Source organism: Dipodomys merriami, unplaced genomic scaffold (assembly GCF_024711535.1).
Source record: "Dipodomys merriami isolate MVZ:Mamm:240054 unplaced genomic scaffold, mDipMer1.0.p SCAF_26, whole genome shotgun sequence".
Taxonomy (NCBI): domain Eukaryota; kingdom Metazoa; phylum Chordata; class Mammalia; order Rodentia; family Heteromyidae; genus Dipodomys; species Dipodomys merriami.
The window spans coordinates 17,011,364-17,034,023 of NW_027204048.1; the positions used below are offsets into that span (position 1 = coordinate 17,011,364).

The following is a 22,660-nucleotide window of genomic DNA, read 5'->3' on the forward strand; positions in this document are numbered from 1 at the left end:
AAACAAGGCAATGTTACCTTGGTGTTCTATAAACATTCTGTCAACAGGTAAAGTAAGAATTTCCAACCCACAGGACTTACCAACCTGGGTAATTCAGTGTGGGTGGGACTAGTCAATGTTTAACAAAGGCCAGGAACGTGATTCTAGCCATCCCCAAAGGAGCCTCACCAGGCTGCCCTGCATACATGGATAGTAATATTGCTAAAATCAGAATGGCCTCTAATTAAAATATTGTTTCTTGATCTTCCTTTTAATTTGCTCCCCCCACCCCAAGGCAATAATCATCCAACCTTACAGTGGCCTCCATGACCCTGGGGAATTTTCCATAACCCTCCCTTCCTCTCTCTTCCTTAGGCTAACCTTGTTGAACTTTGTTCTACAAGTTGAGTTTCCAAAGGGTTTCTGTGGTCAAACTCAAGCCATCTGCCTTGCAGCCTACTCTCTGCTGACACAAAAAGTCTCTGAACGGAAAATGGAGTTAAAATTACCTGTCTGAATCATCTGAACACACTGTCCTGAAATGTCCTGAGCAGCTACTATTTGCCACAGATATAGTTTTGTTGGAGACAAAGAGTATTCACAATATTTTGAATAGTCAGTTCTGTGTACTGGGTATTATTCAAGCAGATAAGATGTTCTATACATTATCCAAACAATGTATACTATCCATTGGAATGGATGCATTATTTCCCTATAATGTCTATTCCTCCTCTAACCCCACCCATCCACCCACCGTCAAGAGGGGGAAAAAAAGACAGAGTGGTGCTGTGGCTCAAGTGGTAGAGCATTAGTCCTGCACACAAAGACGCTCGGGGACAGCATCCAGGCCTGAGTTCAAGCCCAACAACTGACAGAGAGAGAGAGAGAGAGAGAGAGAGAGAGAGAGAGAGCACTGAGTGGAATGAAATCACAGCGATCAGAACAGTGATGTCATTATGTGTAACTTCTTTCCCCTGAATATTTCATTCATTCAATAACCAGATAAGCTTCCTTAGTGATCGGCACAGGGGCTTAACTTAGGTACAAAGCTGTTGGTCCTTTCTTCTTACCAGATTGTCTACAATAACGGAAAAGCAACAGACATATATTAAAATAAATGAATACTCCAACTGCTGCTGGCTCACATGTGTAATTTTAGCTACTCAGAAGGCTGAGATCACCCATTGCAACAATGAGATGTACAAGTCGTTATGTCGAAAAATGAACTTTACAACTTTGGTGGGGGGGGAGGATCGGGTTGGGGGAGGTATGGGTGGGAGGGAGTATGGGAAGGGATGAGAAGGGGAAACAAAGAGGACGCAACAATGCATGATACTCATTACCTTGCCCATGTAATTGTAACTCCTCTGTACTGTATTCTCACAATAAAAAATAAATAAATTAAAAAAAAAAGAATTGGTTAAAAAAAAAAGAAGAAGAAGGCTGAGATCTGAGGATGTCTGTTCAAAACTAGCTGGACAGGAAAGTTTGTGAGATTCTTATCTCCACTCAAACACCAAAAACCCAGAAGTGGAGCTGTAGCTCAAGTAGTAGAGCACCAGCCGGGAATGTAAAAGCTAAGGGACAATGCTCAGGTCCTGAGTTCAAGCCCTAACACTGGCACAAAAACTAATAATACTAAATACTCATTTACACATATCATCAAACCCTCTAGACAAGTCCTATTTCTAAGTTTCTTTAGCATTCTAAGTAGTGTTTTTTTAATGCAATTAAACATTGTACCTGTGATGGTCTTTTGAACTGGGTATGAATTTGTTACATTCTCTCTTGTTGAATACTCCTTCAATCCAGGATTTCTGGAACAGAAGAGAAAATGTCATTATCACATATTCTAATGGAGGGAAAAGCAGTGTGACCACAGCTGCTCAGGTAGGCCACAGGCCTTTGTGAGACATGGATGCTCATTGAGATTCCAAGGCTAGCCCAAAGCAAGCTAAGCAGTTATTGGTTTCCATAGCAGACAATATGCACATAAGCAAGTCAAAGATTTAGACAAAAAATACTCATAAAATTAATTGGTCCATAATCTCACTTTGAGCAACAAGAACCTACTAACGCACAATTGGTGTGTTCACTTAATCCACCCAGAGTCACTCTTATTATCTTATGGTATTATCTCATGGTATAAGCCAATGGCATGGATATTAAGCTCTCAGAACTTCAGAATTCTCACCCACAGAATCCCACTTTGGCTAAGATTTCATAAGAAGCTAGAAGGAGCATCAGAGGAAAGATGGCAAGATTCTTTGCCCTGTCTGTGAGCAGAGCTCACTTTTGGTTGTGGTATTTAAGTTTTGCACAGCGTTGACTGAGGTGTTACAAAAGAGTCAATATGTCCTCAGAGAATTCTCCCTTCTGCATTTCAAAATACTTAAGTCCATGAATTCATCCAAAAATGTTTTGGACAAGCATCTGTGTTGCACGGGAATTCTGGGCCAAACAGGAGAGCTCTTGCTGTCAGCAAATGTAGAATAAAAAGAAAGAAACATACAAAAACCGGTATCATTTCACTTCATGTGCATAATTAGTTATTAAGTAAAGACGCAAACCAAGTATAATAGCACCCAGCTGTAGTGTTAGTAGTTTCAAAGCTGGAGCAGAAAGATAGCTTGAGCCTAGGAGTTTGAAATCAATCTGAGCAATAGAAAAATCCCTAATATAAAAACCCCCATTTCAACATAGATAGGTAGGTAGATAGGTAGGATGGGTGGATAGATAGATAGATAGATAGATAGATAGATAGATAGATAGATAGATAGATAGATAGTTACATACATACATACATACATACATACATACATACATACATACATATATACATATATACATAGATCAGCTGCAAGTAGGGTCTCTAATATGAGTCAACATATATGCACTAGGAAAGTTAAGCTCAGTCTTTTTGGGGGGGGGTTGGGGTGGACTGCTAATACTGGGGCTTGAACTACAAACTTCAAGGTCTTTCCTTTTTCACTCAAAGTACCTCAAGAAATAGCTCCACTTGCAGTTTTTTGTTGGCTTATCGGAGATGAGAGTCCTGAATTTGTCTGCTTCACTTGGCTTTGAACCATGATCTGCACACCTCAACCTCCTGAGTAGCTAGAATCACAGGCATGAGCTACCAGTGCCCAGCTAGTCTCTCTTCTTTCCAAAGGTTGGCGAGCAGCTCTGTGTAGGACTTTTGGGGGCAATTCACTCAAGCTCTTCATGCCTGTTTCTCTTCTATAAACATGACACAAATAACATCGACTCAGAGCTTGCTCAGTAGTCAAGCGTGTGTTTAGCATTCCAAGTCCTAAACTCACTCCTCAGCACTAAAAATAGCAATAGTAAGAATAACATTCCCTCATGGAGCAATTGAAAGAATTATGAAAAGACAAGGCTAAGATTGTCCAGTGCTATTGGTTCATGCCTGCAATCCCAGCCACTCAGGCGGCTGATATCTGAGCATCAAGGTTCAAACCCAGCTGGGCAAACGAGCATGTGAGACGTTTACCTCCAATGGATCATCCTAAAGCCAGATGTGGAGCCATGACTCAAGTGGAAGAGTGCCTTCCTTGAACAAAAAGGCAAATGGACAGTGCCCAGGCCTTCGGTTCAAGCCCCAGTACTGGTGCGTGCGCGCGCGCGCACACACACACACACACACACACACACACACACACACACACACACACACACACTTAGGTCTCTTCCCGTTTATTGAGTCTCGCTAAAGCTTAGCTCTCACATTTGTCCAAAACAAAGGTTAAAAAAAAAATACCTTTGGGTCCATGAATTGGGAACTGAAGTTCGTCTTATTTTTTCCATAGGGAAAAAAATGCCTTTCTCTCCAAGTCACCCTCACGCACCTCCCAGAATACAATCTAATCACCTTCCAGGTCCACTTTTTTCTTCCAAAACCCCTTTTCTGTTGCCCCAACCCAATGAGGATTGAATGAACAACAACACAAACACATTTAAAATAGAACTTCAAGCACCCTCGTGTAGAGTTTTCCCTCAAAGGTATAAACATGAAGCCAGTGCCACCGCAAGATATGAAAACTTGCTTCCCGCAACTCTTGCATGGAAGCGATCATCAGCCTGGCCTGGCAAGGGTCTCGACAATTCTCACTTCAGGGCTCCACATTTCCCTCATACCTCACATGGTATCCTTTGCTGTTAGCTGAACAGAGATCCAACTGTTTACTGGTTGTAGTTCAACAATCCAAATCCATACCTAATGTGTCAGCTTCGGCTATTGGAGCAGTAAATGGTTGCAATTACAGTTAAGAGTGGAAACTTGGCCATTTCTGCAGCCGTTCTGGTGCTGGTTCTTCATAGAGTAGCTGCTCATGTGGTAGAGCGCCAGCCTGGGAAAATCCAAGCAAGGCCAAAGGTCCTGAGTTCAAGACCCAAAAACGGGGGATGGGGGAGAGATTACAGATTACAGATATAGTTTGGTGGTAGAGCATTTTCCTGACATGCACTAGGTCCTGGGTTCTATTCCCAGCACCACAGGTGTGAGAGGTGGGGTAAGAAGAGGGTGTTATTGTATTTGTCTTGAGCCTGCAACCTGCAGGAAACCACCAGAGCTGTTCAAATGAAGAAATAATATTTCCAGACTTCAGAGTAACATTTGATCCTTTTATTTTTGCAGAGCTACATTTGGAGCACGACTTCTTCAAGCTGAGTGTGGGGCAGATCGGCTTCCGGGGGTGTGCGTGCAATCTGTTAGCGGGGGAAGCCATCAGAGGAAAGCAAGCTCACTTACTTGGAAGAGTCAGCCCCGGCCTCATGCAAGGCGCTGTCTGAACATCGCAGGGAGGCCTCATCTGACTCGCTGAGACCAGGAGGAAAGGTCTCAGGAAGACATCCAGATCCAAAGCATGCCCAAATGAAAGCCCTGTTACCAACCAAACTCTCGTGGTATATGGACTTATTTCTTATTAAATTAACTTGGGGCAGGGGGGAGGAGGCAGGTCAGCATTTAATATAAACTCAGAAAGAGTTGGCATTTGGGAGAGTAAGGGCGGCACATAAAAGGATGAACAAATACAACAGTGGCGCTCACTAGACACAATGTGGAAAACGAACTGGATAGCTTGTGTGTGGGGCTGGGAGGGAAAGACCAGGAGAGAGCGACCTAAAGGGAGACATGGTTCAGAAAGAATTGTACCCACTACTCATTACCTGATTCGTGAAACTGTAACCCCTCAGCCTATCAACTCTACAACAGATAGATAGATGAGAGATAGATAGATAGATAGATAGATAGATAGATAGATAGATAGATAGATAGATAGATAGATTAGAACAATTAGCCTAAAACTTGTTAACTAAATGTTTAAAGGAACATATTCACCCAAAAGTAGATAAGAGCTTTGTCTTCTATTTTTGTTCATCTCTGAAGGCAGCTGGATTTTCCTATTTGCTTCTGCACTTATGTTTTTGGTTACAGTATATAAAAAAGAGAGGTTCCCATGTAATTGTAACCCCTCTGTACAGTATTTTCACAATAAAAATTTTAAATTAAAATTTAAAAAAAGAAAAGTGGCCTCACACTGATATATAGTCAGAAAAGGAGAAAGTATATTAATATCCTTTTTAGAGCATTGTGTTTTATTTTTTGTTGTAAGCTGGAGATGGAACCCAGGGCCTCAGGCATGCCAGGCGAGTGCTCTACCACTGAGCCACCTCCCAGCCCAAGATAGTTTGGAATTCATCATATAACCTTGAGAAAAGTATATGCATGAAAGTATGAGTTAAAAGGACAAATTATGTCCCCATGCTATTATGAAAATAAATTTGACTTGGGGGTGTCAGGAAGCCGGGTGCTGGGGGCTTGCCCCTGTACTCCTAGTTATGCAGGAAGTTAACTGAATATTTCAGTTTGAGCCCAGCCTGGGCAGAAAATTCTGGGAGACTTTTATCTCCAATTCTAGCAAAGAGCTAGAAATGGAGGTAAGGCTCAAGTGGTAGAATACCAGCCTTGAGGAAAAATAGACGAGCCAGATTTTCACAGAGAGAGAGTGAGGGGGGGGAAGGAAAGGAAAGGAAAGAGGGAGGGGAAGGGAAGAGAAAAGAGAAGGGGGAAGGGAAGGGAAAAGGGAAGGGAGAAGGGAAAGGAAGAGAAGGGGGAAAAAAGGAAAGGAAAAGAAAGGTCTTAGGTCACTCCAGGAGTCCTTAGCCAACTGCTAGCCTATGACTGCACAGGCTCCCCAAGGCCGGATGAGTGAGCAGAATCCACCATTCTCCAGACAACCTGACTTCCTGCGTCCAGAGCATACTTACTCTGTGTACTTCAGCTCAACGAGTAGACCGCAGTACTTCAAGACCTCCCTGTTTACCCTCATACTCAACTGAAGGAAGTTCCAGCAGAAAGAAAAAGCACTTTACAGATTAAAATCCTCACATTTTGTACCTGACGGACAATGTGCAGCACTTCAAGGGTTATTTTGTGTGCATTCCATTTTTAACACTATAGCTGACTTCAGTGCTTTACTGCACCCACTCTCCTAACGATGCCATTAAAAATGACCTTCCAGTGACCTTGAAAGCATTGTGGCATGGAGGACCAAGCTTTAGGAAGTATATGTTCTACCAGTTTATCCACTCCTCCTTGAAGACACCGATACACCTCTAAAACAACAGCATCATTCATTTATCAAAGAATGCTTTGACAACTCATTCTAATAAAAATAAGGTTTGAGGTCATCGTAACTCTGCAGTAAAGTGCTTATGTCGTATAAGCATGCTCCTGGGCTTAACCATCTAATTTAAAGTCCCAAGTATTAATGTCATATTGGATGCACTTGTGTTTACAAATCAATATCGATAATGACTCAAGCATAAGACTCTAGAAGAGAAATTCCTTCTGCCTGCACACAGGTGTGAAGCCTTCATGGAAAATACAAAAGCTAGCAAAATCCTGGGAAGACAATAGAGGTTTAGAGACAGGGTGGCAGAATTCCTTGTGGTTTAGAAATATAGATATTTCTGCTTAGATCATTGGGAAATACTCTTGTTAAGGTGACCATAAAAGCTACAAAGTGATTGAGGAACACTTTCCCACACTACCATATTCCAGGAATTTCCCGAAGCCGTGAACCTAAAAGTATGTACCTCAGGATACATCTGCAGAAGACATCTCCACTACGGAAAAGGAATTTTGTGTAAAGGATAAGAGGAGGGAAGTTTGTCTGTGTATTGTTCTATCTAGGATCCTCTCGGCTCCTCTCCTTTCCCCACCAATTTTAGAAAACCTGTCTGGACTATAACCACCTAATCTTCCATAAAGGAGCTAAAAAAAATAGAATGGAAGAAAGACAGCCTCTTCAGTAAATGGTGCTGGCAATATTGATTAAACACTTGTAGAAAATTATAGCTAGATCTGTATATATCACCCTGCACCCGAATCAACTCCAAATGGATCAAAGACCTTGGAGTCAAAGCAGACACCCTGAAAATATTACAGGATGGAATAGGAGAAACCCTAGGTCTCCTTGGCACAGGCTGAAATTTTCTTAATAGAGACCCAGAAACACAACAAATCAAAGAAAGGTTAGACAAATGGGATTGCATGAAGCTGCAGAGCTTCTGCATGGCAAAGGGCATAGCTAGCAAGATCAATAGAAAGCCCACGGATTGGGAGAAGATCTTCACTAGCCACACAATGGACAAGGGTCTCATATCTAAAATATACCTGGAACTCAAAAAATTAAATCCCCCAACAACAAATCCTCAAAGAAACAACTGCCCAATAAATGAGTGGGCTAAAGACTTAAAGAGAGACTTCTCTGAAGAGGAAAGAAGAATGGCCAATAGACACATGAAGAAATGCTCAACCTCTCTAGCCATAAGAGAAATGAAAATCAAAACATTGAGATATCACCTCATCCCAGTTAGAATAGCTATAATCAAGAACTCTAATAACAACAGATGCTGGAGGGGATGTGGACAGAAGGGAACCCTACTGCATTGTTGGTGGGAGTGTAAAGTTGTTCAACCACTTTGGAAAGCAAAATGGAGGTTCCTCAAAAGACTCCATACAGAGTTCCCCTATGACCCAGTAATCCCACTTTTGGGCATTTACCCAAATGATCACAAACAAGACCATATTAAAGCTACCAGCACAACAATGTTCACTGCAGCATTATTTACCATCGCTAAGATATGGAACCAACCCAGATGCCCCTCAGTAGATGAATGGATCAAGAAAATGTGGTATATACACAATGGAATTCTATGCCTCCATCAGAAAGAATGACATTGCCCCATTTGTTAGGAAATGGAAAGACTTGGAAAATTTTATATTAAGTGAAGTAAGCCAGGCCCAAAGAAACATAGGTCCCATGGTTTCCCTTATTTGCAATAACTAGTACATGTGTAGGACAAGCAGAAAAGGCCAAAAGCTATGTATATATGACCATATAAGATGATGTTAAGCAAAATGAACCCTAAGATAGGGACACAAATATCTTTTTTTTCTTTCTTGCTATTGTATCTAACATATTTATAATGTACCATGAGATTTTTTTGTTTCTTTCTATGTTCCTCCCCCATGGTATAACCCTTGTTTTCACTGTATTTGATGTCTGTGCCCTGCATCTTGTATATACACTTCTTTAAGTCGGGGAGGGAAAGGGAAAAAAACAAAATGCTTAAATAAGGATACAGCTTGACCCCTTGTAGCAATGAGATGTACAAAACACTATGTTGCAAACGAACTTCACAACTTTGGCAGTGGGGTAGGGGTGGGGTAATTGTGGAGATGGGAAGGGAAGGGATGGTAGAGGAAAAATAAAGGAGGAGGTAATAGGAAATGCAATCCCTCTGTACAACATTTTTACAATAAAAAACGTACAAAACAAAAAGAAAACCTGTCTGGAAACTGGAATCTGAATCCAATATTTTGCCCTCTCTTAGCCTTACGCTCTATCCCTTCTATACCTTCACTCTCTGATGCTTTGGCATGACCTATTCAGTCTTGTCATATTCAATGCTGTTTCCCCCAAGATTCTGCGCTCCCTTGTGCTTAGCAGAGCAGATATAGGAACATTTTGCCACTACTTTGTAAAGTATATCCTGCAAAATGAAGGTCTCACATGGGAAAAAGAGAAACGGTTGTGTGGCTGTAGAAGCGCCTACAAATATTCTGACATTCAAGAACAGATGAACTCTGAATTCTAGTTTAAATATCTTTGATCGAGGATTTTTGTTGGAAGACAACATAGACGTTTTTTCCACAGCATGAAAATTTGGGAGATTTTTTTCCCCAAAATATTTCTGACTTAATATTTCATCTTAATTTTAGGATTTTTGGTTCAGTGTGGGTTTTTTTTGTTGTTGTTTTCTGTTTCTTTTCTGTTGGTGGTGGTGGTGGTGGTGGTCATGAGGCTTGAACTCAGGGCCTGGGTGCTATCCCTGAGCATTCTTGCTCAAGGTTAGCAGTCTGCCACTTTGAGCCACAGCACCACTTTTGGTTTTCTGATAGTTAATTAGAGATAAAAGCCTCACAGGATTTTTCCTGCCTAGGCTGGCTTTGAACTGGGATCCTTAGATCTCAACCTGCTGAGTAGCTAGGATTACAGGCATGAGCCACTAGGGACTGGCTTAATCTAGGATTTTTTTATCTTAGTCTTTTTTTTCATCTTAAAACACAAAAGTGAATCAGTTTATCTTGATCTTTAAAATGTTTAAAGTTTAACAGTAAGAAATGTTTTATTTCTGCTATATTTTTTGAATTGAACCCAGGGTTTCCTATTTCTACATTCAGAGAGGAGCTCTGTCTCTGACACACATCCCCAGACCTCAGCTCTTAATCAAAAAGGTCTTGAAAATCTTTAAGATTTTAATCCTATCAAATTGCAGCTAAAGCACTGGGGTAGGATCTAAACCAGTTTTATTTAGAAAAAAGAAAAAAAAAAAAGAAGTTTATATCCAGGATGTCCTAAAATCTTAGGAGGAAAAAGATGTTTTTGCAGAATAAGGGTGGTACAGGAAGGGAGTGCTCAGAAGTCTGCCAATGGGGTACCATAAACCCCCATAAGCAACAAGGCAGGCAGATATGAAGTGACACTTGCTAGGGTAAAATTTCCCAACTTGTCTGTGTCAGTCTTGGAGCTTGGACTTGTGGCCTGGGATCTAACCCTGAGGTTTGTTTGTTTTCTCTCTACCACTTAAAGCCAAAGCTTCTGGCTTTCTCGGGGGGGGGGGGGGGGGGGGGGCTTTCTCTGTGTGTGTGTGTGTGTGTGTGTGTGTGTGTGTGTGTGTGGTTAATTGGAGTTAAGAGTCTCACAGTCTTTTCTGACTAGACTGGCTTTGAACCACAGTCCTTATATCACAGCCTCCTGCATAGACAGGAATGAGCTACAAGAGCTCAGCAAACTTCTGTTTCTTGATATTACTCCCAATGATCAAAGTTCCAGGATTGGGTTTTAGAGACAGACTACACTTGTAGTGCTGTTCAGGAAGAATAAGAAGAATTACTATGGGCTGGGAAGGTAGCTCAGTGGCAGAGTGCTTGTCTTGCATGCATGAGGCCCTGGGTTCGATTCCTTAGGACCACATAAGCTGAAAAAGCCAAAAGTGGTGCTGTGGCTCAAGTGGTAGAGCTCTAGCCTTGAGCTGAAGAGCTGAGGGACAGCGCCCAGGCCCAGAGTTTAGGCCCCATGACTGACAAAAAAAAAGAAGAAGAAGAAGAATTACTACTACTACATAACTTTTCTAAATTGCCAAAGAGTGGGTTTCCTTTCTCACTGGGTTATGATTATTAAGATATTTTTCTGCCTTCGATCTCTTCTGTGACTGTACATGAGAATAAACACATATTCTATCCATAAAGAAGTGACTTTAACCCAAAAGAACAATTATAAAAGAGGGATTAAAGTAAAGAAACCAGCTGGGCACCAGAGGCTCAGGCCTCTAATCCTTCCTACTCAGAAGGCCAGATCTGAAGACTGGTTGACAGCCATCTTGGACAAGGAAGGCCATGAGATGCCAATAAACCACTTTAAAAAAAAAAAAAAAAAACCAGATGTAGAGCTGTCGCTGAACTAGTAGAACGCTAGCTTTGAGCAAAAAAAGCTCAAAGACATTAACCAGACCAGATATTCACGCCCCAGTGAAGGCACAAAAAACAACTAAAGAAAGGAAATTATACCTTTTCTTTTTCTGAGAAGGTATCATTCCTATGCTCATACTATTTTGTGATTGCATTATAAATCCACCTCCACGCACAAGCCCATTGTGATTGCACTATAAATCCACCTCCACGCACAAGCCCAGGCTATAATATCATAAAAATAAAATAATTCAAATGAGCCATCATTGCTGATAAGGCAAAGAACAGAGCTAAGGGATTCTAATGCTTCTCAACTTCTCTCTGGCTGGACCTAACACCCTCCCTGCCCCACCGTGGGACTGACAGACCCTGACACCAAGAGACAGACCCCTCCCTCAACAGCAAGAACTAGGAGAGTTCCTTCCCGGTCCTTCGCCTATCTACCCTGCTTTTCAGCTGGCTGGTTGCTAAAGTCAAGTGGCCGGCAGTAAGATATGATTTCTTTCTGACATGTGTCCAAGATAAGAGTTGCTTACAAAGAACACACTCCCTCCTAGGGGAAGTGGCTGGAAGAAGCTTAGAAAAAGACAAACATGACCTGGAATGGCTTTCTCCTCTGTTCCCTGTAAGAATTAGGAAGCAATGTATACTCTTGTGGCAATTCACAATTCTCCCCTAGACTACCTTTCTTAAGGTTGTCCTACAAACTCAAGCTGATTGTAGGAAGAGTTTAAGTTGTAAGATGTGGGACCCTTGGAGCCAAGCACAGTGACACACATTCATAGTCCCAGCTGCTTCAGAGGCTAAGGCAGGATTCCTTGCAGCCAGGCAAGGAATCCTGATCAGTCTGAACAACATAGGAAAACCCTTGTCTTCACAAAGCAATTGGCCAGCCAGGTGTTGGTGGCTCACGCCTGTCATCCTAGCTACTCAGGAGGCTGAGATCTGAGGATCAAGGTTCAAAGCCAGCCCAAGCAGAAAAGTCTGTGAGACTCTGATTTCCAATAAACCACCAGAAAACCAGAAGCAGCACGATGGCTCCAAGTGGTAGAGTGCTAGCGTTCAGCAAAAGAGCTGGGGGACAGTGCCCAGAGTTGAAGCCTCAGGATGAATAAACACACAGAACAAAAAGCAAGCAAACACACAAAAAAAGCAATGGGCCGGGCATGGTGGTTCATATCTGTAGTTCCCCAGCACTTGGCAAGCAGAGGCAGCAGGACTGAAAGCACTGGGCCAGCTGGGTTACAAAACAAATTTCAGGCCAGACTGAGCTACATAATGAGATCGTGTGCCAATAAACAAGGAAGGGGGGAAGCAAAAGGAAGAGGAGAAGGAGGAGAAAGAGGAGGAAGAGGAACAGGAACAGGAGGAGGAGGAGGAGAAGGAAGAGGAGGAGGAGGAGGAGGAGGAGGAGGAGGAGGAGGAGGAGGAGGAGGAGGAGGAGGAGGAGGAGGAGGAGGATCAGGAATAGATTTTCAACCTTCATCTCTAGACTGATCCAAAAATATCTATTTGCTCAACAATAAAACTGCCAGCTTGGAAGGCAGAGTGTGTGTAGTCCTGCTAAGGCCAAAGATCAGGCTTTGCTTTATTTCGTTTTAAAATCTCTATAAAGTTCAAGCTCACTGTGGTGACAAAGATTAAAGAGAAATAAGCGATACTGGCCAAAATTTTGTAAAGCACCTTGTGAAGTAAATGGATCTGCGGACAACACAGTCCTTCCTGGGACAATTACAAGATTTAATTTACAAAACCTCCTAGTCCTAAATAGATCAAAGGAGGATATCTACTTTCTGGAGGAGGAGGAAGAGGAGGAGGAGGAGGAGGAGGAGGAGGAGGAGGAGGAGGAGGAGGAGGAAGAGGAGGGGGAAGGTATCTTCATATAAAAAGACCAGCCCAGTCTATAAGCTCCTATTATCAGCAAGGGGCAGGTTATTCAGTCTGTTCAGGCTCCATCTGCCCAGTGCAAAGCACTTTATGAACTCCTGAAGTGCGTTATAAACTTGCTCAACCTGCCTCGTGCTCCACCGCCGCTCTTATCCCCACCTGTGGAATGAGGATCTGGGTCTCATGGCGGTTACATAATTTTCACTAGGCGCAACACTCAGCAGCGACTGTGGGGTCATGGACAGGCAGTCACTTGAGTGCATGCCCTTAGCAACTACCTTTCCCATGGCTAACCTGCACACCTCGTTGCTAAGACCAAGTCAGGCGAGATGGCACAGATACTGGCACTGAGGCAGGACGGTTGTTCGAATCCAGGTACTGAAGTCAAGTCAACAAGACAGTTATGCTAATATCAACCCAGTAGCAGGTGGCAAAGGAAAGAAAGAATGAGAGAAAGGAAAGAAAGAAAGAAAGAAAGAAAGAAAGAAAGAAAGAAAGAAAGAAAGAAAGAAAGAAAGAAAGAAAGAAAGAAAGAAAGAAAGAAGGAGGGAAGGAGAGGGGAGGAAGGGAGGAGAAGGGGCAAGGAAGGAAGGAAAGAAGGAAGGAAGGAAGGAAGAAAGGAAGAAAGGAAGGAAGGAAGGGAGGGAGGGAGGGAGGGAGGGAGGAAGGGACAGTGGAAGGGGAGGGACAGGGAATGAGAAGGGAGGGAAAGAAACATTTTGAGCTGTTCTCTAGTTAATCACGGGGCTAGAAGGTGAGTGTGGGGAGATTAGAACGGTAGGCCAGGGCAGGGAACGTGGCTTAGTGCTAGAGTGCTTGCCTAGCACACATGAGGCCCTGGGTTCAACTCTCCTTGGTATCACATAAACAAAAAGTGAATAAGATTAATAAAAGAAAAGAAAAAACAGCCATTAACATGATTTTTAAAAGAGCCATAGGTCACAATAACAACGGCAAAATAAACTTGCTTTTACATTCCTGAATATATACATTGAAACCATCCATAACTTGAACCTCAGGAAGCCAATCCCCAAGTGCCAACACACACACACACACACACACACACACACACACACACACACACAGGCTCTTGTCTCTTCATTCAAGCAGACCGATTTCTACCTGCTCTTCCAGGACATGGCCTGTTCTGGCTAGCACCTGTAACAGTTCAGTGAACCTTTATTTCATAGAACGCTCAGTCTCGAGCACTGTGGTCTAACGGCAGTGTTTCCAGTTTGCACGTCATCTTTCTAGCAAGCACAAGGCACACATCAAGATATTTCACTTTCAAGAAGGAGTTTGCAAATCGTCTTTTTGCTGATACGGGGGCAGGGGCAGCCGGGGGCTTAGAGCAGCACAGTTCAGCCTGATTGCTCTCAACAGATTGTCCAAGGCATCCCTGACTGAAATCACAACTGGCAGAAAGAAGCGTCAATTCGTGGTGACTGTTTGCTTTCTAAATCAGGAACTTGGGTGATTTTCCCAAGGCCAGGAGGGCAGAGAACCAGCAGTAAAACCATGATTACTTGGTTTCTTTCATCACTGCCTTCCTCTTTCTGCTAGGACTTCCACAGAGTTCATCATTCTGTACCTCGATTCCTTTCCGATCCGACCAGAGGAGAATCCATGGAAACACACACGCTATACGCCCCAAAGGTGGCGTCAGATTTTCACACTTTTTCTTCCAATCATGAGGAAAACGTTCTGCAGGTCCCCAATTTTTTTTCATTTTAATTTAATTTTGGTTTATATGAGCAACTTGAGCTGATCCTCCAGCCCCAGAAGCCGGCAAATCCCAATGCTGGGGAGGATGCGTGATACGGATGTTAAACCTGAACACAGGGCAGGAGAAAATCCCCAAGAGGCAATGAGTTCCCTCCCAGGTCCCCGAACCCATCTGCCACTGAGAGCATCTCTCTCCTTTCTTTTTCTCTTTCTTTTTCAAGCAGTACTGTGGCTTGAACTCAGGGCCTGAACATTGCCCCTTAGCTTTTTTTTGCTCAAGGCTGGTGCTCTACTACCCAAGCCATAGCTTCACTACTGGCCTTTTGATGGTTAATTGGAGTTAAAAGTCTCACTGGCTTTCCTGCCCAGGCTGGCTTTGAATCAGATCCTCAGGCCTCAGGCTCCTGAGTAGCTAGGATGACAGGTGTGAGTCACCGACCCCTATAGGAGGACCAAGCTCTGTAGGCCACAGAAATACAAGGTAACCACAGCCAAGAATGCTTCTGTCCATCCTCCCTAGAAAAATTGCATTTCCAGTAACAATGGGCTGTGAGAAGAAAGTCCTTACAAAAACACAAGAAACAATCCAGCCTTTTAGGCAAACAAAACATTTAACTCGCATGGCTAGAGACTGGTTGTAACATTCTGGAATAGTCTCAGAATTTTCTGGGGGACAGCCAAGAAATATGGAAATGCCAACTGATTAAAGGTGAGAGAAAGAAGCCTGGCTAAGTGACTCACACCTGTAATCCCAGCTCTTGGGAGGCCAAGGCTGAGGAGTTCCACGACTTCACAGCAAGATTCTGTCTTAAAAAAAAAAAAAAAAGGTAATAATAACAATAAGAGAAGGAAGCATTTGTCTCCTCAAATCATTGGGACCTGGAGAAAAGTCAATCAGAAGAGATTTGCAAGCCTCACCTCCACCAATCTCCCTCCACACCAGGGAACAGCTGTGAATTCCAGTCACAAGTTCACTTAAGCCAGGGATGGTGGCTCACACCTGTAATCTCAGCCACTCAGGAGGCTGAGATCTGAGAATCGTGGTTTGAAGCTAATATTGGCAGGAAAGTCCATGAGACTCTTATCTATAACTAACTACTACCAAAAAAAAAAGAGAGAGAGAGAAAGAAAGAAAAAGGAAAGAAAAAGTCAAAAGTAGAGCTGTGGATCAAGTGGTAGATTGCTAGCCTTGAGCAAAAAAATCAAAGCTCATGGATAGCTCCCAGGTCCTGATGACTGTTCCCTTACCCCACAAAAAGGAAAAGTTCAGCTCCTGCTGAAGACAGACTCAACAACTATATTCTGCGTATGAGAAACCTCACTGTGAAAAGCTTGAATGAAGGTTTAATATTTAATTTTGGTAGATTATACACATGCAATGATATTTACCAACCTAATCATATTTCAGGGTGTGGTTCTGTCTTGTTATGTGTATTTGTATCATCCTGCAACTACCTGCAAACTTGAAACTTTTTCTTTTTGGCCAGTCCTGGGACTTGAACTCAGGGCCCGGGACCTGTCCTTGAGCCTCTCTGTGCTCAAAGCTAGCGCTCTACCACTTGAACCACAGCGCCACTTCTAGCTTTTTCTGAGTAGTTGGTTGAACATGAGAGTCTCGTGGACTGGGTTCGAACCATCACCCTCAGATCTCAGTCCCCCCAGGTAGCTAGGATGCTAGGCATGAGCCACCAGCCACACCTGAAACTTTCCATACCAGTTATCTGCTCATTCCCCTCCCTCATTCCTGGCCGCCAGCCTATTACCTTGCATTTCTGTAAGTTTTACTTTGTAGGTAGCTCAGAAGTACAGTCCTTTATCGCTCTATCGTTTATCATTTTGTGACTGGCCTATTTCACTTAGTGCAATATCTTCAAGGTTCACTCACCTGCTAGCATAGAAAACGTTTCCTTCCTTTTTGAGGCCAAGTAATATTCTGTTGTATGGATGTACACATCACATTGTGTTTGTTCATTCAGTAAAATCTACTTCTATATTTTAGGACTATGGTTCTATTGAACTAGTATTTCAGAGAGAGAGAGAGAGAGAGAGAGAGAGAGAGAGAGAGAGAGAGAGAGAGAGAGAGAGAGAGAGAGAGAGAGAGAGGAGGAGGGGCAGTTGATGATGCTGTTAACACTTCTAGAAGAAAAAAACCAACACACTACCTAAGGCTAGGTATCCAATGCCATCAAGACGCAGCCCTTCATTCCTTTCTACACCAACCATATAAAAATCTTGTTCACTGTACATTCCCAGTTCAGAAACAGGGTTTGGGGCCCAGTGCCCCAAACATCTGCAATCCTAGCTACTCAGGAGACTGAGATTTGAGGATCACCGCTGAAAGCCAATCTGAGCAGGAAAGCCTGTGAGACTCTAATCTCCAATTAACCAGCAAAAAAGCTGGAAGGGAAGGTATGGCTCAAGTGGTAGAGTGCCAGCCTTGAGCAAAAAAACAAAAACAACAACAACAAAAAAGAAAGTGACAACAGCCAGGCCCTGAGTTCATGCCCCAGTACCAGCACGTGCACGCACGCACACACACACACACACACACACACACGCGCACACACACACACTCCACAAGACACTGAGCTAGATTCAGAGCTCAGTTCTATTCTTCTCTTCCCACCCTCGTCATTCCTCTCACTGGCACACGGGAGGGGGACAGTGGTGATTTTAGTCTCTTTATTTGGGGGCTGTACTGGGGCTTCACCTCGGGGCCTCCCACCTGCTAGAAGGTGCTTTATCCCTTGAGCAAATCCACCTGTCCCGTGCTTAGTCTATGAACGCGCTGGCAACCCGCCCAATACGTGAAGCGGAACCCAGGGAGCCCGCAGCACAGCCCGCAGCGCGCCGCATCTCATGTAACGAACACGTTATACGCGCTCTGCTCCCCCTTGTTCCGGGGGAGAAAGCGGGCGCGCTGAGGGCTGGGGCTGTCTGACTTCGGAGAAAGGCTCGGACCCACGAGGCCAGGCTGGAGAGCGCCCACTGTCCCCCCATCCTGCCCTGTGCCCAGCGCGCTCCACGCGCGCGATGCGGGACGGGCTCCCTCCGCGAGGGGCGAAGCCCCCCAAAACTGGTAAGTGGTTGCCAGTGTGAGCCATGACCTCAGAGGGGGAAACCGAGGCGCAGCTAGGAGCTCCAGGATCTCCATGGGGGGGGGGGGGACGGAGATGGAGAGGAAGAGAGAGAGGAGAGAGATGGGGGAGAGAAAAGAGAGGAGAGTGGGAAGAGAGCAGAGGAGAGAGACAGAGGGGGCCCCCGCTGGCGATCAGCGTGGCGGGCGGGTCCCGCGGGGCGCGTGGAGTCGGTGCGGGGCGCGGTGGTTCCTGCCCCGCGTGGGGCCGGCTCGGCGCGGTGGGGGGGCGCCCGGGGCCGTGGGGGGCCGGGGCCGGGCCGGGCGCGTCTGCCGCCGCCGCCGCCGGTGTCCCCGGAACCTCAGCCCGGCCGGGGGCGGCCTGTCCCGCGGGCGCACGGCGGGTCCCCCCGTCCGTCCTCCCCGCCGCCCCGACAGCGCCTCCGCGGGGGCTCTCACCTGCCTGCGCCCCGCGGGAGGTCGGCCCTTCATGCTGGGAGCCGGGCTGGCCGGCTCGGGACGGTGGAGACCGGACAACCTGGGCTCCACCTCCGCACGCCGCCTTTTACGGCCCGGAGCGTGTGTGTCACCGTCCCCCCCCCCCCCCGTCCCTCCCCGGCGACTCCCACCGACCAGGCCCCGGAGGACCCGGACGGACCCGCCGCGCCCTGGGCTCGTGCGGGGTCAGGGCGAGCAGCCCGGAGGAGCTCAGTCCCCAGAGCCAGCCAGCCCGGCAGGTGGCCCTGCGCCTCAGTTTACTTATCTGTGTAAGGGGGGGGGGGCGAGGAGAAAGGAAAAGAGCAAGGGGAACCACCAACTCCCCTTAAACAAAGGGAAACGCTCACTGGCTCTAGGCGAAGCAAGGTGCTGTTGTTACCTCCGCGGTGTGGAGGGGTCTCCAAGTAGTCTTTGGTCGTTAACCCTGAAGATGGGTGTGTGTGTGTGTGTGTGTGTGTGTGTGTGTGTGTGTGTGTGTGTGTGTGTGTGTGTGTGTGTGTGTGTGTGTGTGTGTGTGTGTGTGTGTGTGTGTGTGTGTGTGTTGGTCCTGGGGCTTAGCACTGACTCTAAGCTTTTTTTTTTCCTTTTTTCTGACAATCATGGGGCTTGAACTCAGAGCCTGGGCGCTGCCCTGAGCTCTTGGACTCAAGGCGAGTGCTCTACTGCTTTGAGCCACAGCTCCACTTCCAGTTTCCTGGTGGTTTATTGGAGAGACGGGATGGGAAGGGGAAACAAAGGAGGAGGCTACAATGCTTGGTAAGAAATGGACTCATTATCTTGCCCATGTAATTGGAACCCCTCTGTTCAGTATTTTCACAATAATAAAAAAAAAAAGACTCTCACTGACTTTCCTGCCTGGGCTGGCTTTGAACTGTGATCCTCAGATCTCAGCCTCCTCAATAGCTAGGATTACAGTGCCAGCTTTGTTCAAAGCTAGCATTATACTACTTGAGCCACAGCTCCACTAAAGGCTTTTATTATTATTATTATTATTTAATGCTTAATTGGAGGACTTTCCTACCTGGGCTGGCTTTGCACCATGATCCTCCGATCTCAGCGTCCAGGATGACAGGCGTGAGCCACTGACACTGGACTGAGTTGGTGGTTTTTTGATGTATGCTAGTAGGTTGGGAGAAGCTATATACGCACAGAGCCAAGGCAATGCTTACATTATGACAAAGGGTGTCGTTAACAATACTACTCATTCATCGCAGCCTATTGACTTCAAAGTAGGGACACCTACTCGTGACATCCAGCTTGAATTTTTACCTGATGAGATCACATTTGCAGACAAGGTCAGTGTGATCTGTTCCCCAATTCCTCAATGTGGTTCTCATGAGCATTTCTTTTTCAGAAAAATAGAATATTACCTACATGTACTGGCTCCTGGTTGGTTTTCTATTAATACACTAACTCATCAAAGAGTTAATCTGTAAGTGTTTAGCAGGAACAGCTCTTCTAAGGCAAATAAGTATTTCTCTTCTCTTTTTTCCTTACGCTGGTACTGGGGCTTGAACTCAAGGCCTGGGTATTTTCCCTTAGCTCTTTCACTCAATGCTGGAGCTCTGCCACTTCAGCAGCACATCCACTTCCAGGTTCTTGGTGGTTATCTTGAGATAAGACTCCCACCCACTTTCTGCTCAGGATGGCTTTCCACTGCAGTCCTCGGATCTCAGTCTCCTGTGTTGCTAGGATCATGAGCCACCAGGACCTAGTCACTATCTCTTTTTTTTCTGTCAGTCATGGGGCTTGAACTCTGGGCCTGGGCGCTGTCCCTCAGCAATTCAGCTCAAGGTGAGCACTCTACCACTTGAGCCACAGTGCCACTTCCCGTTTTCTGAGTGGTTTATTGGAGGTAAGAGTCTCACGGACTTTCCTGCCCGGGCTGGCTTTGAACCATGATCCTCCGATCTCAGCCTCGTGAGTAGCTAGGATTACAGGCGTGAGCCACTGGCACTTGGCTACTATCTTTTGATTTGTATCCTTCATATATCTCTTGTATCTGTAGGAAGAACAAGCTTCCAGAAATCTGAAGAACTCTCAAGAAGACTAGACACATGGAAGGAGCTGAGCGGCCCTCCGACTACCATCTTCCCATTTGATCTCTTTGGTAATTTCTCATATATTAGCATGGATGTACATTCTTTTCAAAGCAAGACAAGAACAACCTAAAATACCAAGGCCATTCTTAATGCTTAAGGCATCTTTTTCTTTTCTTTTCTTTGTCAGACTTGTGGCTTGAACTCAGGACCTGGGCACTGCCCCTGAGCTGTTTTGTGCTCAAGGGTAGCATTCTACCACTTGTTGCCGTAGCTCCACTTCCAGGCTTTTGGAGATCAGATGGAGATAAGAGTTTCATATTTTCCTTCTAGGACTGACTTTGAACCACCATCCTCAGATCTCAGCTTCCTAAGTAGCTAGGATTATAGGCGTGAGCCACCAGCACCAGGCTACTTCAGGCATCTTGGTGGACTTGGTTGTAAGGTGTCTTTGGTTCAATGTGTATCTGAAAACACAAGAGAAATTATGGAAAGTTCTTGCCCCCCAGTCTGGCTGCTGACTTCACCTACAGACAATTAAATCCAGAGAATCAGTATTAGATCAAGAAGATGACTTTCATTCAAAGTCAGCTCCCCAAGAAGCTGGAGGACCCCATCATAAAATCCATCCTGCACAGATCAATCAATTTGGTGTTTGCAAACTGGCGAGCGCCCTCTTTCTGGAGAGGGTCACACAGTACATATCTGATTGTAATGCTAGTCACCAAAGCCTTTAACCTCAAGTTTCAAAAATCTAGGCTCTTTATTCCCTAGGGTTACTCCTGTCACTGAAGAGTTGGCCCACAGGGGACAGGCCAGAAGGAATGGATGCCTGGAGTCCCTCTTGCTGATCTTTGTGGTAATGGAGGGAAAGATACGTCACCTGATTATGATGGCAGGTAAAGCTCCTGTGAGGTCAAATGGGACATCGTCCAGGGATTTGCTCTAATGTTCCTGCTTCAATGCAGATTCCCAGGCCCCACCCAGAGTTCTTGCAGACCGTTTTCTTGGGTAGGGGCCAGGAATCAGGTTCTTTTATAGGCTCCTGAAGCAGTTAACATGATCAGCTATAGCCAGGCTCTGGTGGCTCACATGTCTAATCTTAGCGACTCTGGAGGCTGAGATTTGAGCATCAGTTTGAAGCCAGTCCACCCCAGAAAGTCCTGGAGACTCTTACCTCCAACTAACCACCAAAAAGCCAGCAGTAGAACATGAGCCATGGGCAAAAAACAAAAAACAAAAACCACCCTGAGTACTAGCGCGCGCGCACACACACACACACACACAGTAGCATCAGCAGCAGCATCTATATAAGTCATCTGACCCCAAATATATCTAGACTCAAGGATATTTATGAACTATACATTTAGAATGTTCATTCATAGGTTAATATGGTCTGATTCAAGCAGCAAACATTCCCTAACCAGCATCACACTGGGCACCAGGGAAACAAAGATAAATGAGACATTGTCCAGTCTTCAAGGACAATGTTTTATAAGAGAATCAATACTCAAGAGGGAGATGGTACCTGAGCATCACAGGTAATGCGCATCACCTTAGACTGCTTTATTTCCCTCTCTGTCGCTGTCTTCCCTTCTTAGTTTTTTGTTTTTGTTTTTTCAGTGTTTCTTTTTTCTTCTCTGCCTATCCTGGAGCTTGAACTCAGGGCCTGGGCACTGTCTGTGGCACTTGAGCTACAGCTCCATTTCTGGCTTTTTGGTGGTTAATTGGAGATCAAGAGTCCCGTGGATTTTCCTACCCAAGGCTGGCTACAAACCATGATTCTGAGATCTCAGCCTCCTGTGTAGCTAAGAGTACAGGTGTGCGTCAGAAGCACCCGGCTGTCATTCCTTTCTCGTATGTTTTCTTCTTCTTTGCCTGATAGCTCTTTTCACTACGACTTGTTAAATTTTTCAGGCCCTCTTGTGGAAGAATATAAAATCATCATAATAACTAGGTGTGTATGAGTGTGTATGCATGCACATATGTGCACCCACACCAATACTGGAGCTTGAACTCAGGACCTAGGCACTGTCCATGAGCTGTTTTGCCCAAGGTGAGCCCTCTGTCACTTGAGCCACATCTACTTTTGACTTTTTTTGGTGGTTAGCTAGAGATTAAACATCTCACAGGCTTTTCCTCCGTCTGGCTTGAAAAGGTGATCCTCAGATCTCACCTCCTGACCAGCTAGGATTACATGCATGAGCCACCAGAGCCTAACTCCCTCATAAATTTTGATTCCACATCTACTATGCTCATAAACTGTTTTTTTGTTTGTTTGTTTTGTCCAGTCCTAGGGCTTGAACTCTGGGCCTGGGCACTCCCCGAGCCTCTTTTGCTCAAGGCTAGAACTCTACCACTCTAGTCATAGCACCATTTCTGGCTTTTTCTGTG

At 45.0% G+C, this 22,660-nt stretch overlaps 1 protein-coding gene across 4 annotated transcripts in view; it reads right to left on the minus strand.

Moving 5' to 3' along the window:
- The window catches only part of Trpm6 (transient receptor potential cation channel subfamily M member 6), a 127,440-nt gene extending 109,182 nt beyond the window's left edge, over window positions 1-18,258 (minus strand). For 3 of the 4 annotated variants that reach the window (XM_070035758.1, XM_070035757.1, XM_070035756.1), the window contains exons 1-2: window positions 14,520-15,082; window positions 1,723-1,796 (exon numbers count right to left, since the gene is read on the minus strand). In XM_070035758.1, coding sequence (XP_069891859.1) covers window positions 1,723-1,796; window positions 14,520-14,657 — 212 coding nt within the window. In that variant the 5' untranslated portion in view covers window positions 14,658-15,082. Of the gene's footprint in view, window positions 1-1,722; window positions 1,797-14,519; window positions 15,083-18,188 lie in introns of those variants that run through there. The other variant, XM_070035759.1, reaches the window with a different exon arrangement.
- Window positions 18,259-22,660: the final 4,402 nt, after the last annotated feature.